Source organism: Prinia subflava, chromosome 22 (genome assembly GCF_021018805.1).
Source record: "Prinia subflava isolate CZ2003 ecotype Zambia chromosome 22, Cam_Psub_1.2, whole genome shotgun sequence".
Classification (NCBI taxonomy): Eukaryota; Metazoa; Chordata; class Aves; order Passeriformes; family Cisticolidae; genus Prinia; species Prinia subflava.
The window spans coordinates 2,425,649-2,452,473 of NC_086268.1; the positions used below are offsets into that span (position 1 = coordinate 2,425,649).

At 46.6% G+C, this 26,825-nt stretch overlaps 1 protein-coding gene across 2 annotated transcripts in view; it reads left to right on the forward strand.

Annotated features, from left to right (window-relative positions):
• Positions 1–26,825, forward strand: part of ARHGEF12 (Rho guanine nucleotide exchange factor 12) — a 79,611-nt gene that overhangs the window by 29,806 nt on the left and 22,980 nt on the right. The window contains exons 2-20 of one of the 2 annotated variants that reach the window (XM_063417986.1): positions 6,428–6,451; positions 7,153–7,241; positions 8,595–8,651; positions 14,278–14,376; positions 15,984–16,033; positions 16,782–16,839; positions 17,428–17,606; positions 18,009–18,086; positions 18,216–18,335; positions 18,930–19,064; positions 20,752–20,823; positions 21,518–21,610; positions 21,982–22,092; positions 22,532–22,630; positions 23,263–23,305; positions 23,435–23,540; positions 24,503–24,640; positions 25,746–25,778; positions 26,645–26,759. In XM_063417986.1, coding sequence (XP_063274056.1) covers positions 6,428–6,451; positions 7,153–7,241; positions 8,595–8,651; positions 14,278–14,376; positions 15,984–16,033; positions 16,782–16,839; positions 17,428–17,606; positions 18,009–18,086; positions 18,216–18,335; positions 18,930–19,064; positions 20,752–20,823; positions 21,518–21,610; positions 21,982–22,092; positions 22,532–22,630; positions 23,263–23,305; positions 23,435–23,540; positions 24,503–24,640; positions 25,746–25,778; positions 26,645–26,759 — 1,699 coding nt within the window. The remainder of the gene's footprint in view (positions 1–6,427; positions 6,452–7,152; positions 7,242–8,594; positions 8,652–14,277; positions 14,377–15,983; positions 16,034–16,781; positions 16,840–17,427; positions 17,607–18,008; positions 18,087–18,215; positions 18,336–18,929; positions 19,065–20,751; positions 20,824–21,517; positions 21,611–21,981; positions 22,093–22,531; positions 22,631–23,262; positions 23,306–23,434; positions 23,541–24,502; positions 24,641–25,745; positions 25,779–26,644; positions 26,760–26,825) is intronic. The other variant, XM_063417988.1, reaches the window with a different exon arrangement.

Consider the following 26,825-nt stretch of genomic DNA (forward strand, 5'->3'; position numbering starts at 1 on the left):
TCCAATCAGGGTGTTGAAAATGGAGTTTAATAGGTATTAAAGGAGCTGGATGCACCAGGAATAGTCCTGGAATTGTTCAGTGATTTTTGCCTGTCACCCAGGAACAGACTTTGATTTTTCCAGGGTCTGTTTGGGGATGTATGAACAAGAGGAGAGAACAAACCCGCTCAGCATTCCCAAAATCTTTGAACACCCATCCCTGGTGGTGTCCAGGGCCGGGTTGGATGGGGCTTGGAGCAGCCTGGGATAGTGGAAGGTGTCCCTGCCATGGTGGGATTAGACCCAAGGTCCTTCCAGCCCAAAGCATTCTGGAATTCTAAGTGAGTTAAAATCATTTTTCACCAAAATCCGTGGAGCTGATGGCAGCCAAAGGCTTCTCATTGACTCATGACTTGGTGGAAACGTCCTGAATTAGGATGAGATTTTAAAAATCCAGAGTTTGGGGTTTTTATTGGGGGTAATTTCAGATAACCTTTGGCTTTCCTCTTCTTCTAAATGTGTCCAAAAGACCAATGATCAACCCTGGACTGCTGCTCCTCCTGAACTTGGCATGATCAGTTGTGTTGGCTGCTTTTCTTTGAAATCCACAATTCATTCAGAGGGTTTTTCTGCAACAAGCAACATCTTATTTAAATGAACCTAATAAAGCACTGAAGCAGCTTCTATTGCAAGTGTTCATCTCCTAATTAAAGATTAGTTCTGTCAAGCAAGCAGTTTTTGGCTGTTCTCTTCTGCACGGGTTTCACAACATTTCTTACTCATCTGGGCACAAGTTGGAGTAATTTCTCCTTGCACGGTGCAAACACACACAAACTTCATTTCAGGCATGTGAGCAGCTCTGGAACTAAAGTTAGGCACATGAATAAATATTTCCAAGGTTGAGGCCCTTGTCTGAATCTAAATATTTTTCTCTTTGATCAGCTTTGGAGATAGCAGATACTTGAATTCTGGTAATATTTTAGTAAGGGAGGGAGAAAAAAAAACCCACCATGGTTATCTGGATGCTGTGCTATTTATGGTCAGCTATATTTTCAACCTCCCGGGCTGGAATGGAATGCTTTGTACTGCTGGAAGCTGGGAATCCTCCCTGCTCTCATGTTTTTGGACACATTAAATCTTCAAATTACCTTTTTCTGCTCGGCTTCAAGGTGGTTATTAGGCACTGGGGGTGCATATGTGTGAGCTAACCTGAAATACAATGTTTAATCCACAGTGTTAGTGCTTGTAGGTGTATTTTCCTCACTTAAATAGATTTTCCTAATGCAGCATGACTAAGAACACACACTTTCAGTCATTTGATGCATTTAAACGACTCAAATTATTCGGACCCAGCATTTTAAAAAAAACAAAATCTGACTTGGCTTTTAATTGGTGCTGGTATTTGGGAGAGTGGAACAACTCGTTTGAAAATGTGCTGATGTTCATCAGTTATCAGACAAAATGTCTACAGGGTTTTTATCGTGGAGCCTAAACTTGCCAGCTCCATTTGGAATTAAGGCTCCAGCTGTTCACCACACCCTGCTCTTGCTGCTGTTTACAGTAGGAGGTGAAATATATTTTAATTTGAATTATGTTGTGCTGGCTGCTGTAACACGGCGAGGGGATTTTCAGGGCTGCTTTTAAATTTAATGTTATTTCCAAGTGAAGATCAGCTGCACTGAAACACAGATAAACTCAGGGAGCTCCTCTGTGATATTTGATTGGGTTTTACCCGTTTTTACTCTGCTCCCTGCTGCAGTGACACAGTGTTTGGGAAATGAGGAATGTCCTCCAGGGGCTATTCGGGCAGGGAGATGGGAAAAGGGAGGAATGTGGTGCTGGATGCTCCCAGCAGGGATCAGTGCTGCAGCCTCAGCTCAGCTCACTCTTCCACCTAAAATTTCTGTGATTTCATAACTCGGTGCCCAGGAATGATTTCAGATCCAGGAGGGGAGGTTTGGGGAGGGCTGCAGAGCTTCACCTTCAGCCTGGCTGGACAAAGCCCATCCCTTCCCTACTCTGTCGATTTTTAGGGAATACTGTGAAGCAAGGGAAAGGCAGGAGAGGGTGTGGAGTGCTGCTTGTGCAGCACCCAGAGACTTTGCTGGGATGATCTGCTGCCTCCATTCCTGCTCCCCAGCCTGTCCCTGCCTCCATCCCTGCTCCCGTGGTGTCCCTGCTCCCGTGTGTTCCTGCTCCCGTGGTGTCCCTGCCTCCATCCCTGTCCCCATCCCTGCTCCCCAGCCTGTCCCTGCCTCCATCCCTGCTCCCGTGGTGTCCCTGCTCCCGTGTGTTCCTGCTCCCGTGGTGTCCCTGCCTCCATCCCTGTCCCCATCCCTGCTCCCCAGCCTGTCCCTGCCTCCATCCCTGCTCCCGTGGTGTCCCTGCCTCCATCCCTGTCCCCATCCGTGCTCCCCAACCTGTCCCTGCTCCTATGGTGTCCCTGCTCCCCAACTTTTCCCTGCTCCCCAACCTGTCACTGCCTCCTTCTCTGCTCCCATGGTGTCCCTGCCTCCATCCCTGTCCCCATCCCTGTCCCCATCCTGTCCCTGCCTCCATCCCTGTCCCCATCCCTGCTCCCCAGCCTGTCCCTGCCTCCTTCCCTGCTCCTATGGTGTCCCTTCTCCCCAGCCTGTCCCTGCTCCCCAACCTGTCCCTGCTCCTATGGTGTCCCTGCCTCCATCCCTGTCCCCATTCCTGCTCCCCAGCCTGTCCCTGCCTCCTTCTCTGCTCCCGTGGTGTCCCTGTCCCCATCCCTGTCCCCATCCCTGCTCCCCAGCCTGTCCCTGCCTCCTCCTTCTCCCCATCTCTTCTCCCAATCCTGTCCCTGCCTCCTTCCTTTCTCCCCAGCCTTTCCCTTCTCCCCAACCTTTCCCTTCTCCCCAACCTTTCCCTGCTCCCCAACCTTTCCCTGCTCCCCAGCCTTTCCCTGCTCCCCAACCTTTCCCTGTTCCCCACCTTTTCCTGCTCCCCAACCTTTCCCCTCTCCCCAACCTTTCCCTTCTCCCCAACCTTTCCCTGCTCCCCGACCTTTCCCTGCTCCCCTTCCCTGCTCCCCAACCTTTCCCTGCCTCCATCCCACCTTCCCTGGGCCAAGAAGGAGCCTCAGAAGCTGGTGGGTGGCCAAGGGGCTCCAGCGCTTCTGGATCTGCCCGGGATGGGGGACACAGCCCTGGGCTGGGGTCTCTTCCCAGGGAGAGAATTCCCCAGAGCCATTCTCAGATGCATTCTGCATCCTGACCCTTTGGAGCATCCAGCTGGGAGCATTAGGAACAGGGGATTTTTGGCTCCCACCCCACAGGAATTTCATACTCGCCAGCAGCGTCAAAGCACAGAAAAAATTCCAGCGTTTTCAGCGCTGCTTTATTTACAAAACCTTTAAAGTTCCTTCCTAAATAATTAATCACCAGCCTAGGTAGAATAAGCAGAAAGGTCTTACACAACTTCTGGACCTGGAAAATAGGACAAATTTGTGTTTGACAGGTAATAAAGAGCTCTGATCAGCCCCAGAGGTACAGCACTGAACTCGCTTGGTGTTGTCCACAGACTCCGCCTGTTGCTGCAGGAGCAGGGCCTGCAGTTGTGGGTGCTGCTAAGAACCTCTGTAGGATAAAGTTTGTCACTAAAATGCTTCATTAAAACACTTACCAGTGGTGGTAGGCTTTTTTATGCAGCTCAAAAGTTCAAATGCAGCAGATAAAAAAATGGGGTGTAATTCATCCTAAGCATCTTTTCCTGTCTCTCCCTGGATTCCTTTTTTTTTCCTCTTTTCTGCTTTTCAGTGAAACACTTGATTGCTGCTGCATCTGTTGGCTGCTCATGGTTAGATTGGCCTGAGATGACTTTGCTTTCCTTTGGGATTCAAGCTGTCTGTCTTGCCCTTCCTTCACTGGCTGGAATTTATAAATGAGAGGATGGGATGTTAAAGAGATGTGGCTTTGCAGGTAGAGCAGAACGAGGAGAGGATGTTTCTTATTTGAATCAGAGTGGATTTCCCGGACTTTTCAGATTAAAATAGAGCTTTTGGGGACAGGAGGAAGGAGGACTACCACCTCTTGCCTTCAATTAATTAACTTTTTGCTGTTCATGCAATCACAGGCCCCATCTACCCCGTTAATTTGGAAGCTGCTGTTGTAGTTCAGCTAAATCCGACGCTGTTATCTGAAAGATGGCAAAGTGTCTTGCTGTGGGTAATTATTTTCAGGAACAGGCAGACAACATTTTAATTTCCCTTGCCCAATGTGTCATCAGCTGCTGGCTCTGGAGTTCCATATTTGTGCATGTTGGCACAGGGGTGTGGGAGCTGCCCAGTTTGGGGTGGATCCACACTTGGTGGCACAGCAGGGTTAGGCTTGGCTCTGTGGGGTTTGGGACCGGGCTTTTCCTGCCTGGGCCACTCCAGGGGGAGTCATCGAGGAAAGGAGAGGGGAGGAGGTGACAACAGCAGCATCTGGGGCAGTTCTGTGCTGCCACTCTGGTTGTCACAGTCTGGAAAGCTCTGGGAGAATGGTTTGGAACAGCTCTGGGATGGAGCTCAGGATCCCAGAAATGGCACATCCTGCAGGGATGGGCACCCCAAACGTCCCTGGGCAGCTCCTCGAGGGTCTGACAGCCCTTCCCGTGGGGAAATCCTGCTGCTGCCCACCCTGAGCCTCCCCTGGCACTGCCTGAGCCTCCCCTGGCACAGCCTGAGCCTTCCCTTGCATCTTCCACTCCTCTGGGAGGAGATTCCTGTTGGAGTCCAGGATATCCCTCTGGCCACCCTGGAGGGTTTGAAGACTGTACAGGAGGGTCTGGGATCTGTACAGGAGGGTCTGGGATCTGTCCAGGGGGGTCTGGGATCTGTCCAGGGGGGTCTGGGATCTGTACAGGAGGGTCTGGGATCTGTCCAGGGGGCTCAGTCAGACCCACACAGATCCCAGGAGGACACTGACTCTGATCCCTGTCCATGGCAGTGAACACTCACACGCAGGAAGAATCACAAATCCTAAGAATTTAAAATAAGTAGTGGATGGTTTATTATAGAATATAAATATAGAAATTAGGATTCTTAGCATATGGGGCTGAAGAGACAGGATGGAGGAATTGGGGAGGGGCCCCTGTGCTCCTTGTTCTTGCTCTCGTCCCCCATCTTGTGCTGAGTTGGGTTTTAGAGATTGGTTTAGAGTAGAACTGACATGTTAGCATAGGTAGTAGGCATTGGTACAATTTTGTAAATAAAAAGTTCATTGTGGACAGTGGTTGGGTCAGGGGTACTGTACATAAGGTGTGGGGCTCTCTGAGCCGCCCAGTCCCCCGCGTGTCCTGCTCTGCTGGGGACGCCTCACAGAGCTGGGACAGAACTGAGATCAGGTTCCCTGCCAGGGAGGCCTGGCAGAGCTGGGACAGAACTGAGATAATGAAGAATAAACAACCTTGGAAATGTGCACTGGGGACTCAGCTTGTCGTCTCTGGCTCTGGTGTGAAACACCCAGGGCAGAGAGAAGCCTGAAAACCTGATTAACTCTGGGAACAGCAACCCAGGGGAAACTCCCAGGGAACAGCAACCCTGGGGGAACCCTGAGCACCTTGGGGAACACCAACCCCAAGGAGAATCTCAGGGAATCAACAACCCTGAGAGATTCCAACCTCCTTTCACCCTTGTCCCTCTCCTCTCGTCCTTTTCTAATCCAAATTTAACCATGGGAATTTTGGTCGTTACCAAACTGGTCTGTTTCGACTAAAAATGTAAAATAAAATGAAAAAATAAGTGGTAATTTGTTGGCCTGGTAAACCTCTGTGGTGATCAAATTCTTCCCTCTAGTCCCTCACCCCAGCCCTTCTTGAAAAATGTATATAAATAGGAAAAAATGCATTAAGAATAATTATTTTATATATAGGGGGAAATGATCTGCTCTGAACCATCTGCAGAGTCTTCATTTAGAACAAAAAAGTGATTTAAGTTACCTGTTCTTGCCTTGCACAGCTCTAAATGTGTGTTTTGCCTTCCTGAAGGATGTAAAACATAAATTGAGTAGGAACGGAGCTGAACTTGTAAGTCTGAGAGGGAAATAGTTTTTTATTTGAGAGTAGAAGTTTTGGCGCCTCGAGCTGGATGGCACCCACCTTGTTCTGTCAGGAATTCAAGGGAAAAAAGTCCTGGATTCATAAATCCCACGTTTTCCTCAGTTAAAAATACAGAGATACTTTTTTCTCCCTTCAACTTTGGATTTGTTGCTTTTGTTATCTATGTATAGTTCCACTTGGAATATGTAATTTAATTTCAATTTTGTTGCACTTCTCTCAAAGATGGCAAGTTCATGGAGTTCCATGAAAATACAGACTGGTTTTTTGTGGAGGTACCACAGAAGTGGAAAATAACTGTTTATATTTAAACACTAATGTTGATATCAAACCTAACATTGAAAAATAAAAGTTCATTAAACCTCTTTTTTCTTTTTTTTTTCAGGTTTCCTCTCAAAAAACCTTCGAGGTGAGTTCCTGAAATTTGCTTTTTTTATCTGTATGTAAATTACGCTGCTGCATTTTTGCAGGGGAATGCCTTAAAAAATTTAATATATATATATATATGAACACAGCTTGTCGTACCCATTACAGATGTGAGGAAATCAATGTCCAGATGGGGATAAGGTGCCAGAAATAGATTTATTGGTGCTTGGGGTGACCATTTGCATTTTGTGACACGCTGGGGGCTCACCTTACCTGAGATTGGAGATGCTCAGGGAAGGAAGGGGACACTTGGTACAGGATGTGCAGGTGCTTCCCTTCTGGGCATATTCTAAATCTTTAATTTTGGCATGCTGAGATATTTAAAGTTTGCTGGGAGAGTTCAGATTTCAGGAGGGTGGTTTGTTTTTTTTTTTTCCGTTAAATTTATTTGGCTTTTAAGATAAAATATGAGCTGATGCTGAGTGATAAAGAGAATGCACTTGCTGTTACCAATTCTGGAATTACCAAGACTGTTCCTGGAGCCTTGGATCCTCTCCCAGAGATTGCAAGGGAGATCATTTTCCCCTCTGAATTCAGCCTGGGAATAAATTTTTTAAGCAAACTCGATGCCTGCGTTTTAATCTGAATTTCTGGTGAGCAGGCAGAGCTGGGTGAGGGTTTTGTGAGCGCTCAGGGAGCTCCTGGGGGCTCTGGTGTGAGGATTTTTTATTTTCTGTGCCCCAGACACGGCAGCATTCTGAGCAGAGAGTCTCCAGCAGACAAGAAGCAGAAGGTTGAACGCTGCAGCAGCACCCACGACTTCGATCCCACAGGTAAAATCCTAAAATTCAAGCAAAAAACCAAAAAAAAAAAGCACTGAGAGGCAGAATAAAAATGATTTTAATGTGGTTTTTCAGAGCTGTGTTGTTCTGCAAAGGCACTGTGGGCATTGAAATGAATGTGGGCTTGATTTTAAACACCCTCATAATCAACCTGGATTAGTGTATCAGTAAATAATTACGACAACTTCCACTTGCAGCAAAGTCAGGAGGCAGAGGCTGTAATTAGGAGTTCTTTAGTGCACTCTGAAATTGTAGATGTGGTTGGCTCAGCCAGGGCTGGCTTTCCCTGCTGGGGTTTTAATTTTGGGGGGTTTGTTTTGCTCTTTAGCACATTTTGATCCCTCTCTGCCGCTTGCAAAGTGAATTTGTGCTTCCCAATTGAAGATAAACACCTCATTTTGAAGGATTTGCCATCCTTTTATTTTTAGCCTGCGTTTATTTTGGTTAAACTGGGGAAATGAGGGTGCACACAGGATTCTTGTTCTGAGCCTCCCGGCCCCATGCAAGGTGAATTTTTCCTGTCTGTGCATTCAGGCCTTTCCCTGGGGCTCGGGGAACACAGGGGAGGTGAATGGAAGGGGGGCACAACTTGTAGGATGTGGGGGTTTTTTTGTGCACAAAAAAATGTTTATAAACCACCCTGGTGATGGTTTCTGCCACTGCCTGCAGGAGTCCTTCTAGTGCACACAAAATGAAGGAAAATGGGCTTTAAATGCCAGTTAAAAACATCCTGTAAGGGAAAAAAAATGATTTAGTGCTCATCCTCTTTTCCTTTGTCCTTTGGGATAGGGAATGGAGAAGGATTTCAGGCTGGGGGAGGTCTCAGGCTGTGAACTCATTTTGTAGAAGGAATTTAATTTCTCCAGAAACAAGCTTCAGGAATCCTGTAATCTTAATTTGCAGAAAGTCACTCCAGTGTTGAGAGCTTGTGCTGTGATAGGGGAGCCCTGCAGAAAACCCTTTTCTTTGGAAGGGGTGAATTCAGGATGCTGAACTGCTGTGCCTGTGCTGATTATTGACTCTGGGGACAAACATTGCCAGAGTCTGCGTGCTTGGACTGGATTTGAGCTGCAGCTCCTGCAGGGAACTCCTCTGGTTGTGTCCTAGCCCCTGTAACAGATTCTGTGTGCTGTTACCTGTGTCTTGTGTATTATTCACCTTTATTCCAATGTTCCACCTGTGTTTTGTTCACATCTTATTTGTGTTTTGCACGATTTAACCCGATAAATCCGAGTCTGTGTTGTTTTTTTTTTTTCCATGAAGTTTTTTTTTTTTATTTTTTTCCTCATGTTTGGTCTCCACATTTTCTATATCTCTCTCTCCTTTTCTCCTGCTCTCGTGCAGATAGCTCCTCCAAGAAGACAAAGTCTAGTTCTGAGGAGAGTAAATCCGAGACGTATGGTAAGCCAAGGCTGCAGCCTCCCCCTGGGCAGCTCCTGCTTTTCCTGTCTGTGAATCCTCCCAGGCTTTTCCCCTGCCCTGGTCTGCATGGTTGGCTCTGCAGCAGGGGCTGCCCTTCCATCCTGCTTCAGCTCTCAGCTTGTAGCGTGCTCGTGGCTGGGAAATGTTGATTAACCTGGCACCTCTGGGTGCTGCTGGCAGGGAGGACACGGCTCCCAGAGGGGGAAGGCTGTGCCACGTCCTCACCGTGCAGGCTGGAGCAGGGAGTTCATCTTTTCATTATTTGTAGGTGTTCTCTGGTGGTGCCTTTGGACAGAGATGGAAAAATAATTTAAATTTAAATTAGTGTAAGGATGTGAGCTTCCCATTCTCTGTCTCAGACAGAGGGAGTGACTCTGCTCTCCTGGGCTTCTTGGCTGAATAAATGACACACAAATAACGAGTTTGGGATGGGAATATCCCCACACATCCTGCTGTCCTTACACCCTGTGGGGCTGTTTGCTCCCTCAGCTTTCCCAGCTGGGTCAGTCCTGGGCTGTGACACTCCCCCTGCTCTAATCTCTTATTCCACTTCCAGTCTCTGGGGTATTTGCATTCAGACCTTAGAATCTGGAAGGCAATAAGTATTCGCAAGTTGTTTTTTGAATCCTATCAGGATCTTCAGCCCTTTGGACTTGAGCTGCATTTCTTATTTCCAAGTGTGCATGTCTCGACTCCAGCCATGAGTTGCCTTTCTTTTCCTTTACTGTTTTGGGGTTTTTTTAATCCATGTTTAAAACAGTCTGTGACACTTTCTGATTTTAATCTGTTCAGAAAATCGCTGCTGCTAAATCTGCTGTGGTATTTGGGATGCAGTGACTCTTCCAGAATCATCAGCTTTATCATTCCACTGCAACAAAACTGCCAGGTGTGCATGGCTGTGCTCCAGCTTCTTAAGCCACCTCTGGGGTACAAAGTGATGCTGTCAGAGCAAGGAGCACTAAAAAATAACCAAACAACACCAGCCCTGAAGAGTTTAAACCAACACAGGCATGTTAGGAAAAGCTGGTGCAGTCTGGGGAGGTGTGTCCTGTTCTCTCTGTGAGATCTCTTCACTTCCCCTGGAATTCTGAATCACACACTTCTTTAAAAAAAAAATAAAGAAAGCCAAGTAATATGATAGTCACGTTCCTCAGGGTGTGAGAGTGTTCCTGCAGGAGCTGTAAACAGCTTTGGAGGGTGCCCTGATGCAAAGCTGTCTGTGGCTTGCTGCAGCTTGTCACTGCTGCTGCCACCCTGGCAGGGACGGGGCTGATCTGGAGGCAGCTCAGGCAGGAGAACAGAGCCTGTGCTGGTGTCCCAAACAGGAAACGTTTGCTGGGACATCTCTGTGTCTGTCCCTGTGGCCTGGCTTTGCCAGGACCAAACACAACTTCCCAACGTGGGCTGGGGCTTCCTGCAGGTGTCCAGGATCCCTGTGAGCAGCTCCCTCATCCTTTCCATGGCCTTGCCCTGCCTGTTGTCTGCTTTTCCCAGGTTTTTTCTGGAATGTGTGCGGAGCTGTTTGCTTTGGAAGGGACTGAGCTATTCCAAAGCCTCCAAGTAGAAATGTTGTATTGATATTTTCTTCCCTGCTGGCTGGATGGGGCTGGCCACTGGGAAGGGATAGTGCTGGAATGACAGCAGGAAAGGGAGGTGTGCCCTTGGTGGGTTCTCACCTCTTGAAATTTTTAATTTGTGAGCCAGAATTTCCTGAAGTGTGTGAGTGGCTTGGGGGAGCAGAATGAGATTGTTCTAATGCACAGAAATCATGAAGCTCTCAGATATTTTCATTCATAAACCCAACCATCTCATGTTCATCTTCAACAAAATTCAGATTAGCAGGAGAGAGAATGAGTGCAATTTATTATGCTGTAATTTGCTAATTAGTGCCGTGATCTCCCATGATATTTAATATTTTTTTCTCGAAGTAGCATTTTCATCTCTTAAATGAACTTACCTTCTGAATTAACTGAATTCACTGAGTTAACTGAACTAACTGAATTAACTGAAATTACCATCCAGGGTGGTAGGTGAGGTATGAGTTTCTCTTTCCTTTTCCTCACAACTTGGTTGCTCTCCAAAAATATCTTCCTTTAGATTTAGCAATCATCAATTTCTGGCCTAAATATTAATCTGGACTTGACAGGTTTTTCACATATTTTCTCCAGCTCTGTGGTAAGTTTTTGGGTTTCATTTTGGAACCCCAGATTTGGGATGTTTTTAAATTGAAATTTACTCTCCCTGGGGTTTTCTGCAGTCTTTACCAGCTTTGTGTCTTTATGTTGTGGGCATCATTTTTCCAGAGAAATTTGCCTTTATAGAAGTTCTGATTATCTTTGTGGAGCATTTCTGACAGTATTTTATAGACAGAAAGCTTCCCAAATGAAGTGAAACATTTGGCCACTCTCAGAACCCCAAGGAGGTTTTGTTATTATTTTTCCTTTATGGAATGATTCATTTCAAACCCCTCTATTAAACTGCATTTTCCTATGGTGGCCTCATGCCCCCAGGGGAGGTTTTAATTCCCAAATCTCAGCTCTTGGGCCGTGTCCTGCAGACTTGGGAGATGGAATTATTCACATCCCATGGGATCCCAGGCTGCTCTGGGTTGGAAGAAATCTTAAAAATTATTTTATTCCAGCCATTCCATGGGCAGGGACACCTTGGACAGCCCCCAGCCCTGTCCATCCCAGTCTCCCCATTCCCTCAGTCAGGATTTTAGAGTGAATCCCTGCTCTGTTTGTTGCCAAAGAAATTCCCTCTTTTGTTAAATAACTTCCAAATAGGATGTGGAGAAGAGAAAACTCAAAATGAGCTTCTCAGAGGAGCTGTTGGACAGCCCAGCTGGGTCTGCCCAGGCTGCTGGTGACAATTTTTTGGCCGTGGGGTGACAGTGACCTTGAGAAGTGCAGGCTTTGCCCTTCCACCGTCCCAAAGACGCTCTTGGAGCAGGGAGAGGGACGAGTGCCACCTACTGAAGCTCCTCTCAGCCTTCCTTGCAGATTTTCCCTCTGCTTTCACTTGTAATTTTAACCTCTTCAGCTCCAGCACACCTTTGGCTGCTTTGTTGTACTCCTGGCTTGAGGCTGCACCAGTGAGTTTGGGGGAGTTTTTATCTCCATGAAGACAAAAAAACACAAAAATGGATTATTTTTCCTCCAGAATTTTAGGAATCCACTCAAGACAAACAGAGACTCTGATTTTAAAGTATAGTTAAGTGATGTCTCCTCACTTCCAAGTATAATTAAATGATGTCTCCTCACTGCATGATATAAAGATACTGTTCAGGAAAGCAAAAATGGGAATATCATGATTACTGATTTAATTTTGAGTACTGTCAGTGATGAATTCAGTTGATTTTGTAATACTCACTGAGTTTCAGCTGGAAAAAGTGAAATATCGTGGTGAGATATTTCAGAATGAGCAGAGTAAAAGCACTTGAAGGGTGGTTCAGGCAGGGAGTGCTATCAGAGCTGATCTAGTTCTGCAGGTCACAGTGTTATCTCCAGGAAATTTCCAGATAACTTCATTAAAATCACTATAAAGTGTCTCACTCAAGCATGGTAACTCCTCTACCTCATTCCAGCCTTTTATATTGGATTAGGAGGAGGGTTAAGTGTCCCTTATCTGAAGGAAGCAAGTACAGGAAAAAGCAATTATGGACTAATTTCAGGTCAAGTTCTCCTAATTCCAGTTGTTTCTCCATTCTAGATTTATAAGGTGGTCTTGGGTGAAATTGAAGCTTGTGGAGTGAAAGAGTTTAACCTGAATTAACTTGAATTAAATTCAGTTATACTCTGCCAGCTCAGTTCATGTTGTGTGGGCACTGCTTTGGCTCATCCAAGGAGGGGCTCAGCAGCAGATCCAAGGATTTGGGGAATCAGGAATGCAGTGGCAGAGCAGACTGGGGGCTCTGGCTTTAAACAAGGCCAGTCCTGGTGAGCCCAGAGCTGCCTTTGGTGGGGCTGGCAGGGACTGCAGAGGAGCTGCTCCTCTGAGATGGCCCCAGCTCCCACACCCCAGCCCCGGGCATCATTCTTGGGAAGTGAGACTTGGAGAAGCTTGGTCATATAAAAGGAGGGGAGGTGCAGGAGGGAGAGGCTTTTCCCTCCCTCCTCCCTGTGCACAGGGGGTGAAAGGTGGGGGATTTTCCTCTCCATCCCCTCCCCAGCCCTGCAGGTGCCAGGTATCCCGTGCTTTGCTCCTGCTTTGTTGGCAGGAGGGGAATTCCTAGGATGTGATAGTGCTGCAGAAGTCCTGGAATGCTTTTTCTGCTGTTCCCACGGCTGTTTTCATGTGTGCCACGCTGGAGGAGAGCAGGGCTGGCTGGGCAGGCAGCGTTGGCTCTCCAGGCTCCTCATTTCCATGGGGAGTGAAAGGAGCCGTGGTGGTTTGGGAGCAGAGGGAGACAGGGGATGACTCCCTGCTCTGTTACCATCCATACCTTAATTCTCATTCCAGAAGAGCCAGTCTGGCTGGGACAGCATCTTCCCAATTCCCCGGGTTCCCTCCACACCAAACCAAACTGCTGCAGGTTTGGAATCAGATTTGGGAGCGCTCTGGTTGCTTCCTCAAGGTGACAGTGTAGGAATTTTGCCTGCTGTGCCTTCAGAAATGGAAAAGCAAAGCAAGCTGTTGGAAATAAAAGAACATTTGAGGGAGCATTTGCAGAGTTCCTGAAGTCACTTTTCAGGATGAGGGCTCTGTTATGGGAGGGTTTTTGCAGCTGCTCCTAGGAAAGTGCTTGGCAAGGAATATGCCAGGGCTGCTGCTTGCCTGTGCTTTGTCTTTCCCTGGTTTCATTTCCAGGTGAACAAAAGACATCCCCAGCATTCCACCTGGTCCAAATGCTGCACCTACGAAATGAAATTATCCCTGCAACAGCATTTGTGTTCACATTGTACTGAGTACACCAGGAAACAAAACAAGCTGCCTTTGATGTCTCACAGAAAATTAAAGGAGGGGCACATTCAAACCCATCTGGGATTTTGGCCCTGGACTGGTCTTTATTTCAGACCTTTTATTTCAGGTCTTTATTTAACTGTCCAGGACAGTTAAATGTGGCTTGTACTTCTTCACCTCTGCTGTTCTGGCTCTGCAGTATTTCACCTGGAGCAGAAGGTGCCCCAGGAGGAGATTCTGGCTGAGAATTGGGGCAACTTTTCCTGATCAATAAATCTGTTTTAGCCCACTCCCCTCCTATTACTCTGAGGGATTTAGAGCAGCTTGTAGAAGCTGTGAGGTCGTTTTGGTGGTGCAGCAGCACCTGACAGCTCTGTGAACTATTAATGCAGGCAGAGGGAAACCTTGCTCATTGGTGTGGGTGCTGCTGCTCTTCTTTAAAAGCTGCTTTTCCCTCAGGTTGTGTCTGATATGCCAGAGCTGTCTGCATCTCTGTTTTGTGTAGCTGGAGCAAGAAGCTTGACCTGTCTTGACACCCCTCTCCATTTCTGGACTGCTGCCCTGTTCCTGTCTCTCCTATATTTCCCCTGTGTTTTCCCCGTTCCTTTGTGATTCTCTGGGAGGACAAGGTTTTGGACTGATGCCTGGCTCGTGTCTCTTTGTGTCCCCTCGTGTGTGTGCTGCCTGTCCCCTGTGTCCCCAGGCCTGGTGCAGAGGTGCGTGGTGATCCAGCGGGATGAGAACGGCTTCGGGCTGACGGTCAGCGGGGACAACCCCGTCTTCGTGCAGTCTGTCAAGGAAGGTGAGAGCATCCCCCATCTCAGGGTTGTTGTTTCCCTGAGATTCTCCTTGGGGTTGGTGTTCCCCAAGGTGCTCAGGGTTCCCCCAGGGTTGCTGTTCCCTGGGAGTTTCCCCTGGGTTGCTGTTCCCAGAGTTAATCAGGTTTTCAGGCTTCTCTTTGCCCTGGGTGTTTCACACCAGAGGTAGAGACGACAAGCTGAGTCCCCAGTGCACATTTCCAAGGTTGTTTATTCTTCATTATCTCAGTTCTGTCCCAGCTCTGCCAGGCCTCCCTGGCAGGGAACCTGATCTCAGTTGTGTCCCAGCTCTGTGAGGCGTCCCCAGCAGAGCAGGACACGCGGGGGACTGGGCGGCTCAGAGAGCCCCACACCTTATGTACAGTACCCCTGACCCAACCACTGTCCACAAGGAACTTTTTATTTACAAAATTGTACCAATGCCTACTGCCTATGCTAACATGTCAGTTCTACTCTAAACCAATCTCTAAAACCCAACTCAGCACAAGATGGGGGACGAGAGCAAGAACAAGGAGCACAGGGGCCACTCCCCAATTCCTCCATCCTGTCTCTTCAGCCCCATATGCTGAGAATCCTAATTTCTATATTTATATTCTATAATAAACCATCCACTACTTATTTTAAATTCTTAGGATTTGTGATTCTTCCTGCGTGTGAGTGTTCACTGCCATGGACAGGGATCAGAGTCAGTGTCCTCCTGGGATCTGTGTGGGTCTAACTGAGCCCCCTGGACAGATCCCAGACCCCCCTGGACAGATCCCAGACCCCCCTGGACAGATCCCAGACCCCCCTGGACAGATCCCAGACCCCCTGGACAGATCCCAGACCCCCCTGAACAGACCCCAGACCCCCTGTCCGGTCTCCAAACCCTCCAGGGTGGCCACAGGGATGTTCTAGACTCCAACACCCCCAGACCTCCCACTCTCCGTGGGGATCCTGGGAATGTGTGTGAGCTGGAGCAGAAAACCCCCCAGCTCCTCCCAGGCAGGGTGGGGGCAGCTTGGGAAGGGATGTGCAAGGTCAGGGTTGAGCAGTGAATTTATTCCTCAGAATTTTCTGCCAGGCAGCCACTGACAGAAGGAGAGGGCACAGCCTGAAGCTGTGCCAGGGGAAGTTTAGGTTGGACATCAGGGAAGGATTCTTCACTGGAAGAGTGACTGGGCACTGGAATTGTCTGCCCAGGGAGGGGATGGAGTCACAATCCCTGGATGTGTTTAAAACAAGCCTGGACGTGGCACTGGTGCCGTGGTTTAATTGATGAGGAGATGTTGGGTCAAGGTTGGGCTTGATAATCTCAAAGGGCTTTTCCAGCCTGGAAATCCTGTGGTTCTGTGGTTCTGTGGGTTTGGAGCTGACCTCTTGCATCCCAAGGGGAGGAAAGGACTCCTGGGATGTGCTGGGATCATGTCCTGGTGTATCCAGTGCCAGGTGAAAGCAAAACTGCTCTGGACTCGAAACTCAGAGGTTTCACTGGCAGGGGAAGCTTGGCTGAGGGCAGGAGTATTTTGCATTTTTTACAGAAGTCTAAAAGCCATTTTTGCTATAAATGATAGCATTGAAACGGGAACTGAGTGATTTCTTGTCTCTGCAGATGGAGCAGCCATGCGGGCTGGAGTGCAGACAGGTGATAGAATTATCAAGGTAAGGCACTGAAATGGTGAGAGAAATGGGTTCTTTGTATTAAATTAGCTCTTCCTCTGAAAAAACGTCAAAAAATGTGTCTGCTGTAGTGTTTGCATTGGGAATGGTCTCAGCTCCAGTGTCCTGGGGATGACTCTGCTCCAAATCCTCATTTTAGAATTTTATGGACAAGTTCAGCGTCATGCCAGGTTCAAGTACCACAACTACAATAAAACCCGAAATAGCAGGGAAGAGAAGGAGAGCAGAGTTGTTAATAATGACCTGTAAATAAAAAGCCTGCCTGAATTGTTGTTTTTCCCCTAACTGCTCCCACATCCCTGTTCTTTCTTAGTCCCAAGCAAGTAAGAAATCAAGCCAGTAACTTAAAAGACTCTATAAACTATTGCTGCAAAATGCTGCAGCAGCTCCTGACACAGATGGAGCTGGGATTTCACCCAGGCATTGAAATTAATGAATTAAATTAGCTACCCTGTTGTTTTTCTGCCCAGGCAGAGATGGATTGCCTTTTTTTTTTGTTTGTCTGCCTGCTTGAGTTCTTTTGGTGCGTGCATGGTTTTCTTTCTGCAGAGCTCTGCTCACTGAGATAAACTGTTAGAAGGATAAATAATTTATCTGGTAATGGCTTGCAAGAGGCAGTAATGGAGATGGGGGAGAAGAAAACGCTGCTGTTCTTGTGCATTTTGTGGAATGTGTGGGATTGCTTGGAAATCAGGAGCCAAACACTGAATTTTCCCCCCTCCCTGCCCAGGTGAATGGGACTCTGGTGACACACTCGAACCATTTGGAAGTGGTCAAGCTGATCAAGTGTAAGTAAAGGCTCCTCTGTCACCTCTGAAGTGTGGCAGGGATCATTTCCAGGGCCCTGTCAAGTGACAAGGGTGAGGTCAGTGCTGAGAGATCAAGGGAGTGTGTGAAACAGGGAAGCGAAATTGAAATTATTTTGACGTCCTGACTTTAAGCTGATACATTCCCCTGTAGCTTCTCCTTAACTCAATGTTTGAGTTACCACCAAGCCTTGCCAATCTTTTGTTTTTACCTTAAATACCACAGCTGGGCAGGCACTTAATGTGCATTTCTGTGCACAACGCTGCAGGAAATTCATTCCTGGTGGCTTTTCTTGTATGAGGAAGGAGGTGGTGGTGGTTCCTTCCAGCCTGGTTTATTCTGTGTATGGAAATGGAACCTGCTGGGCTGGAAATTGCATTGCTTGCTTTTCTAAGGGCTGATCCCCCTGAATGTTTTTGGAATATGTGAAATTCTAAACAGATCTCTAAAGCAGGCAGCACTCTCAGGTTCATTGGAGGAGGGATGGGGTGAGCTCTGTCTCCAGGGAAATGAGGGCAGCGTGGCAGTGTCCCCGTGTGTCACCTGTGCCTGTCCTTGTGTCCCCACAGCGGGTTCCTATGTAGCTCTCACTGTCCAGGGGCGCCCTCCAGGGTCGCCCCAGATTCCCCTGGCGGATTCCGACGTGGATCTGGCAGCTTTTGGGCATATGTCTCCCATCATGGCATCCCCCCACTCGCCTGGCACGTCAGGGAGCGCCGAGAGGATCACCAGCCCAGTGCTCATGGGGGTAAGGCTCTCCTTTCCAAAAGCACAAATGCACTCAGGTGCTTTGGGCCTGATTTTTCTGATTTTTTTTATTATTATTTATGATTTTTTCATATTGGCATTGGGATATTTATCCTGTCAGTGGGTATTTATTCTTAAAAAAATATATTCTTATAAAAAATATCCAGTCCTATCTGAGGTAACAGAAATACAGGTTTTTATACTGTTGATAGCTGTTCAAAATTAAGACAGAATACGTAGGATGGGGTTGGAAATTTGAATTACCTCCCATAGGGCTTTTCAGAGCCTGTTTTTAGGAAGTAAAAACAGTAAGCAGTAAAAATTTTAGGAAGTGGGTGAAAAATGTGCCTTATCTGCGCAGCTCCCCCAACAAACCCAACCTTAATCTCTCTGTATTTCCTAGGAGGAGAATAACATTGTCCACAACCAGAAGGTGGAGATTCTGAGGAAGATGCTCCAGAAGGAGCAGGAGAGGCTGCAGGTACAGCAAAGAGGGGGAGTGATGCAAAGAGGGGCTGCTAAATCCCAATTTATGACCAGAGCTGTGCAAATCAGACTTTGTGCAGCAGCTCAGGTGTTCATTTAAAAGGGACAAACAATTCTTTTGCAGATCCTGCAGGAGGACTACAGCCGAACCCCCTCCACCCGCCTGCTCAAGGAGATCCAGGAGGCAAAGAAACACATTCCTCAGCTGCAGGAGCAGCTGTGCAAGGCCACGGGCTGCGCTCAGGTAACAGGGCTCCGTTTGCTCTGGTCCTGGGCGTTGTTGGTGTTCTGGGCAGGCTGCAGTTGTTGCACCCCCTACAGCTGAGATTTGGAGTTGGCTCTGTCATCCTCATCGGGATGTGGAGTTGATTTTCCAGTGGGCTCTCAGCTCAGCTTTGAAAATCCTGCTTTTAAGAACAATCATCTGTTTATTATCTGTCAGTGCAGCTTAAAATACACCCATGAAGTCATTCTTGGAAGCTTTAAACAATTTTGTTTTCACTTTCAGAAAAAAAAAAAAAGTAGGCTGTGTCATTTTTCTCTTTTCCCTGGTGTTAAAAGTGCTGAAAACTTGGTGTGGTTTTTCTTGTTTTCTCTTAGAAAGTCATTGCAGCCTTTTCTAGATAAATTAAGGTTTTGTGAATAATGTGAGCTAGCTGGCTTGGGAAAAATTGATGTTTAAGGATGGTCTCTTGTTTTCTCTTAGAAAGTCATTGCAGCCTTTTCTAGATAAATTAAGGTTTTGTGAGTAATGTGAGCTAGCTGGCTTGGGAAAGAGTTAATGTTTAAGGATGGTCTCTTGTTTCTTGCTGTCTCCCAACTCCCTTTGTCCTTGCAGGATGGAGTCCTGTCCTCCAGGGCAGTGTCGGAGGCGCTGCAGATCAGCGAGGGGGAGGCAGAGAGTGGGGACAGTGGCAGCAAACTGGACTTCAGTGGTGACAGCCCCTCCAGACCCAACAGTGACATTGCTGATGTGAGTGTGGGGCAGCCCCAGGGCTTTGCTTCTCTCCCGTTTGGCTTTCCCTGGCAGATTCTGTCCTGTGTAATTCTCTGTATTCCTGCAACAGGCTCCTCAATGCCCACCAAAACCTTTCCCCTGTGAGAACCTGTCCTGTTGGACTGATGTTAGAGGCTGGGAGGGAATAAATTGTGGGGTTTATCCAGGAAAAAGCCAGGCTGGACAGCAACAGCCTGGCTGGAAAAACCTTTGGATACACTGAAGATGAGCATTTGGCACGTGCCACGTGCTTGGTGTGCTCCTGGCTGCAGGTGATGCAGCTGCTTGTGATCCACCTGCTTTGATGTTTGGGAATGTTTGCATCCAACAGTGACATTTTTATCCAACAGTGACATTTTTATCCAACAGTGACATTGCTGATGTGAGTCTGGGGCAGCCCCAGGGCTTTGCTGCTCTCCCGTTTGGCTTTCCCTGGCAGATTTCGTCCTGGGTAATTCTCTGTATTCCTGCAACAGGCTCCTCAGTGCCCACCAAAACCTTTCCCCTGTGAGAACCTGTCCTGTTGGACTGGTGTTAGAGGCTGGGAGAGAATAAATTGTGGGGTTTTATCCAGGATTAGATTGTCCTGGCATTAATCCCTGTAACCAAAGATGGATGCCAGCATCCTGCTCCAAACTCGTTCTCCAATTAGAGCATCTTTGAAGGGAATATTCCAACTGCAGCACCGTGACTCAGATCCAGGCAGCTTGCCCTGAGAATGGGAAAGAGCCTCCCTTCTACCAAATCAGCTTCAATTCCTGCCACCAGCAAATTCTCTCAGTGTGTTCACTCATTAGTGATCAATCTGTGTGCTCCTGTGCTCTCCCTTGGTGCCTAATCCTTAATTAAGTCACTGTCTGATTAGTGCAGGGGAATTGAGACTCTCTGCTTGGATTTGGCCTCAGTTTGTTGATTAACTTAAGGATGTGGGAGCTAAATTTGTCCCAGCAGTTGGAAGTGAAAGGGAGGTGGGTGAGATGGGAGCATCCACGACTCTGTTTTCAAACATTCCAACTCCAAATCTGACCAGATCCCACTTGGTGTTTGTGTTTAATAAATGCACAACAAAATTCGTAGTTATCTTCCCAATAAAATCATCATCCTTGCATTGTTGGAGATGGTATTTGATCAGTGCACCAAACATTCCAGCTTCTCACTCCAGCTCTGAGAAAATTAAGGATCAGAGGTGAAAGGAACCTTTGGAAGTGGAAAGATTTCTGCAGCTGGGAAAAAGCCAGGCTGGAAAGCAGCAGCCTGGCTGGAAAAACCTTTGGACACACTGAAGATGAGCCAGCAGCACGTGGTTTTTGCAAATAAGGCTCTTCCTGAGCAAGGGGATTGCTGGGAGGTGGGAGCAGAGAGCTGAGCTGTGAGAAAAGGTGGAGAGAGCAAGGAGAAAGCCAAGGGCTGGGGATTTTCCAGCTCTGCTGTTGCTCACTGCCACCAGATTTCTGACCAAAACTTCTGCATTCTCTTGAGTTTTTGGGGTTTTTTTTGTTTAACTGTGCATGTAGGACACAGATTTTACTCTGGTTTTTCACACCTCCTTTTCCTGTGAGAAAGGAGAAGTTTTTGGCTGTTGTGGCTGACAAAGTGCACTGTGCAGTTCTCCCTTTCCTGGATTTGCTGGTTCTTACCAGAACTGAACTTCCCTCGTTCCCAGAGTCCTCGCAGTGGCCTGAAGGAGAGGATTTATCCAGATGAGAGCCCAGAAAAGGCTGAGCTTCAAGATACTGTGAGTACAAAAAACATCAAGTGTCACAACAGCATCCCCCTAACGAGCCCATTAAAATCTTGCTGCTTTCCCCCACTTTCCAAATGGAGCATGCCTGAACTTTGCTTTAGAAGATAAAACGCAATTAAAGTGGTGCAGGGAAAGTTAATTAGCTGAGTAAATGTTTATGGAGCTTAAGAGCAGGGCCATTTAGAGGCGAGAAGTGCCTAATCTGCAGTAAAACAGCTGGGCCTGGGATAAGGAGAGCAGTTTTATTCAGTGTTTTATTCCTGGAGTCCAGCCTTTTCTTAGGATGCTCACTCATTTGGGGGCTGGCATTTCCATGATCTGCCTGAGCACATCATCATCATCATCATCATCATCATCATCATCATCATCATCATCATCATCATCATCATCATCATCATCATCATCATCATCATCATCATCCTCGGGATGACCCCTGGATTCTCCTTCCCCTCATTTCCTCCCAAAGCCACATTTCCCCCTCTGTGCAGAGCTGGTGCTCTGTGTGCTCCTGGCTGCTCTTGGTCCCTCTGATTTGATATTTGGGAATGTTTGGATGCTGGGAGAAGCTTCTGGGATGGGGAGCTCCAAGGTGGAGTTGTTGAAGAATTAAAATAATCCGAATATCTGCAGGTTTTACTGGGAGGGGCAGTCACAGCGTTGTGCTTCTCCTCCTTCTCCTCCCCAGGATTCCCAGTCCAGTGTGGGCAGTCCCCTGTCCCGGGTGGGGACTCAGATCATTGGAGCAGAGGATGATGATTTTGACACCGAGCAGGAGCAGGTGGGAATGACTTTTTAGCCTTTTTTTTCCCCCCACCAAGCAGAATTCTCTTCCCCTCTCCCTCAACTGCCTTGTTTCTGCTCGGTGCTTCTTGTGTGGCGCAATAAAAATTTGGGAATGGGATTCCTGTTGTTGCTGATCTTTCCAAATAGAAACATTTGGGGAGTTTCTGACAATATCCATCTTTGACTCTGTTATTTTTCTTCCTTCTCCAAACTCCAAGCTTTCTAGGAATCAATTCATTTATTTCATTTTCTTTCATTTTTGTTAAATCCTGAATTCTGTGTCACACATATTTACTCTGCATTATTTTAGCTGTTCTTTTCTGTTATTCCTGAATAATTGAGATGCAATTCCCTGTGTCCCTGCAGATTAATGGGCAGTGCAGCTGCTTCCAGAACATCGAGCTCCTGAAATCCCGCCCGGCTCACCTGGCTGTCCTCCTGCACCACGTCGTGTCCCAGTTTGATCCTGCAGCACTGGTGAGAACCTCTGGAATTGTTTCCCTGCCTCACATTTGGGAATCTTCACCGGGATTTACCAGATCTTGTGTAGCACTCACTGCCAGGACCTGGCAAGGAGGGAAGTGCAGACCCTGAGGGTGGTAAATCCTCATTTATCTCCTCGGATAAATGGAGAAACACAAAAAGAATTGTTTCCTTTACGTTTGGCTGCTTACAAATAATTATTTATCTCCTGGAAGCCTCTCATTCCACCCCAAGGTGTGGGATTTATTTGTCTGCAGGGAAGGTTTGAGCTCTCTGTGCTCCTCTTCCAGCCCCTTTCCTCTTCCCCAGGGCACCTCCCTGAGGAGCTGGGAACGATTTCAACCCAGCACTGCTGAATTCTTTGAAATATTGGAAAGAAAACTTGGCATTTTCCTGGTTTTCACCTCATTTCTTGCCCTCCTGTTCCCCACAGCTGTGCTACCTTTACACAGACCTGTACAAACAGACCAATTCCAAAGAGACCCGCCGTGTTTTCCTGGAGTTTTACCAGTTTTTCCTGGACAGAGCTGCAGTAGGTTCCTCTTGTTTTCCTCATTTTCACACACACCCAGCAAGTTGACTTGAACCTTTCTCCACTCACCTGAACTGTGAAAAACTAAGGGGGTTAAAGACCTCCTAAAGAAATAGTTTTAAAAATCAAAATCAGAAGAATGTTTAATAAATAACTTCATAAAACGTAATAATGTAATAATAAAAGTTTTAAGTATTTTTGTGGAAATGTTAGCAGGGAAGTGAATGGCCTCAGATGCCTGGGTACAGAGTAAATAAATAAAAAAGGGGATTTGTTATTGATAGGAGAAATAATTTAGTGGTAGGTAGGCAGGTTCTGGCTCTTCTATATTATTTTGTGGTTAATAATTGCTGTGGGTATTGATGTGGATTGGGAAATTGTATTGTATGTTGGAAAACTGAGAAAATTCTTTGCTCTCACGAATTAAACTCCCAGAAACTGCAGCAGAGGTTTTTGTACCACAGACCTGAAATAATCTCTGTGAATTGTAATATATTCACAGGAATCTCCCCTTTCCAAATCAGCTCAGATTGGATGATTTTGGCTTTTGGGGGAATTTGCTGTGATTTGTGTAGGTTTTTTTGGGTGCTGCTTTCTCTGTTGGTTCTCCCAGCTTTTCTTTCCTTTTGCAGAACCTGAAAGTGCCAGTTCCAGATGAAATCTCCTTGGAATTAGGTAGGGTGCCGTGTTTGTGGCAGTGAAAGGCAGAGGGTGGGTTCATTCAGGGAAATGACTTTATTGGAGTCATTATTGAAGGTGGGGACTGTTCCCAGAGGAATAATTGATGATTTTTCTGCCTCACAGACAGGAGAAGGCCCGAGCTCCTCCCTGAAGAGCTCCACCGCCAGTTCATCCAAACCATGCAGGATAAAGTCTGTCCAGAGGTCCAGAGGAACCTGGAAGATTTCAGGTACCAAAAGCTCTTTTCATCATTTATTTTTCTTCATAATCTATTTCAATCAGTGTTCCAGCACAGGGAAACCTGAGGGGCACAAAATTCCCCTTGGATAGGAATATACCAGGAATATACCCTGTGACCAATCCCTAAATCATCAATTGCAGTCCTAGAGCTTGGATCCTTCATTCTGTGTGAGGAAATGTCTGTTTGCTTAGGTGTTGTTATATAAATCTCTCTTACTGATTGTGTTTATAATCAGCTTATATATATTTTTTTTTTCCTTTCTCTATTTTCCTCCCATTCCCCTTTGGGCAGGGAATAATCCCCTTTATGGAGCTGTCACAGGCGTGGAGTAGAAGTTGATAATTAATTTGCTTTTTCATGTGGAGTCCTAAGAGCTCCGTGCCAAGCTCAGTAATGAAGTATTCCACACTAAAAACTGCTCCCTTTTAGCAGCTGCTTTAAACACCCCCAAAGCCTCTCTGTGACTTCTGTGGGACACCCTGAGGTATCCAGCTGCAGGATATCCCTGTGCCCTTTTCTTTTGTACTAAGTTAGCTGAGATTCCGTTTTCTTCATGCAGAAAAAGCCAATTCTTTATTCACATCCCTTATTTTATACAGTTTTCACACACCTCATGTGCAGCACCTGTTGGCTGCTCGTTTCCCTCATATTTCATTTATTGGTCAGAAGGTGATTTGTGTGTATATGCTAAGATTCAGGTTATTTACATTTTTCCTTTAGAGGTTCTCATGGAACAGATCTTATTGTTTACACACATGCATTTATTTGTCACCCCAGAATAGATTTGTTGTGTTAACAAACCTTTCATACCGAGATTGCTTTCACATGGGAACTGAAAATTGCTTAACTACACTTAGATGACAGGCCAGCTATGAATTCAACAGAGCAGGATGATGATTTTATGAGGTTTTTCTTTTATAATTCTTCTACCTGTCCTGACCCTTTTGCAGGCAGAAGAGGAGCATGGGGCTGACCCTGGCCGAGGGGGAGCTGAGCAGGTTGGACGCGGAGCGGCTCCGCGACCGCAACGCCGTGGAGAGGGAGAGGAGCTGTGCAGAGCAGATCCTGGCCAAGATCGAGGAGGTTCTGTAAGTTACAGCAAAGGGAAAGATGGGATAAAATAATAATAATTATTATTATTATTATAATAATAAATGCCACAGAGGAGAGGAGCTGTGCAGAGCAGATCCTGGCCAAAATCGAGGAGGTTCTGTAAGTTACAGCAAAGGGAAAGATGGGATAAAATAATAATATAATAATAATAATAAAAATAAATGCTGTGGAGAGGAGCTGTGCAGAGCAGATCCTGGCCAAGATCGAGGAGGTTCTGTAAGTGACTGCAGAGAGAAAGATGGGGTAAAATAATAATATAATAATAATAATAAAAATAAATGCCACAGAGGAGAGGAGCTGTGCAGAACAGATCCTGGCCAAAATTGAGGAAATCCTGTAAGTGACAGCAAATAGAAAAGTGAGGTTAAAAAAATTTATAAATATATATATATATAAATAAATAAATAAATAATAATTATATATATATATATATATATATATATATATATATACTAAAGGTGCTGCCTCAGACAATGGGAAAGGCAGGCTGAAGGAATTGGGGAGTGGAGTTTGTGCCAAATCCCTGTGGGCTCCCCCATCCCTGTGGCTGTGCTCCCTCCTCTCGCACAGCGTGGGGGTCTCTGGTCACAGGAGCTGCTCGTTTCCATCAGCATTTCAGCTCCCTTTGAAATGTTCAGAGAGTTTCAAGCAGTTCTGCACTAACCATGGAGAGGTGAACGTGTGAAACCTTTCTGAAGGTTTGTGTCCTCTCCCCTGTGCAGCTTTAGAGGGAAATATTTATATTTCTGCCCTGAGTGTTTGTTGGACTGAGGCAGCAGGGGAGGGAAGGCTGTGTTGTCCAGGAGGCTGCTGTGAAATAGGGAATGTGCATTATTAGATCAGAGCCCTTTTCCTGCAGAAACAACAGCCTCACAACCCATTTTCTCCTTTTTAATGTGGGCTGAATCCAATTTCCACAGCTGAACCTTCAGTTTTGATTCTTGGTTTTGTTGTTTCCCCCTGCTGGGTCTGCTGCACATTCTAAAGGACACTTCAACAGCACTGCTGCTGCTCTGGGTGGATGGGACCGGGTGTTAATTGGGTTTTGAGCTTCATTTTAAAAGCCTTTCTTGTTTTTAGGATGACATCTCAGCCTCTGGAAGAAGACAAGAGGTAATGGGCGTTGTGGAGCCTGGGCTGTGCGGTGCTGATGGAACACGACAGCCCTCTCCCGGCTGTTCCCTGGCACTCCTCTCCTGACTCCCCTGGCGTTAATCACTGCAATTCAGAGCATCAACCCCTTCTTCACTGATCTTTGTCGCCCGTGTTTCACATCTTCAGAATTACTGTCACTGACAGTCGGTGTTTATTTTTGTTTTGTGTTGTAACTGCTTCAATCTGCTCCAACATTTATTTTCTGTGTGTGCCTTGTCCTGTTCAGTTTTTGTCTGAGCAGCTTTTCCTCCGCTTTTCGCAGTAACCTTTTACTGCTGCTTATTTTTGCCATCACTCAAAGCTATAATGTGACATCAAATATGGTTTTGGTGTAGAATTTTAGGACCTTCTGTGTAATTCTCAAAATTGTATTTTCACCTCCTGAGCTTCTGTGCTATTTATCATGGAATGATTTCGTTTGGAAGGGACTTTAGAGATGATTTAATTCCAACTCCTGCCACAGGCAGGGACACCTCCCACTGTCCCAGGTTGCTCCAAGCCTGGCCTGGGCCATTTCCAGGGATCCAGGGGCAGCCACAGCTTCTCTGGGCACCCTGTGCCAGAGCCTCCCCATCCATATATTCCATCTTTATTTACTCCATCATTTACAAAGGGATAAATTCTGATGTTGGCTGAGCCTTCCCATTGTCTGTGGGAATTTATTTCCCTTCATTTCATCACTTACATTAATTTAAAAACCAACTTCTCAACAGAACCTTGGCACTTGACCTTAATTTTACTGACTCAATTTATATTTACTGACTCAAATATATTTTCCCAATATATTTCTGTTAAAACCTCCCTGTTTTTCGTGTGTTTGGCAGCTCCACGATGCAATATGTGATCCTCACCTACATGAAACACCTGGGAGTCAAAGTGAAGGAGCCTCGGAACCTGGAGCAGAAGCGGGGCCGCATCGGTTTCCTGCCAAAGATCAAGGTAGTGCTGCCGTGGCCACAGGGGATTTGTGTGCAATTCAAACCCTGATTTCGCAGGAAAAAATTA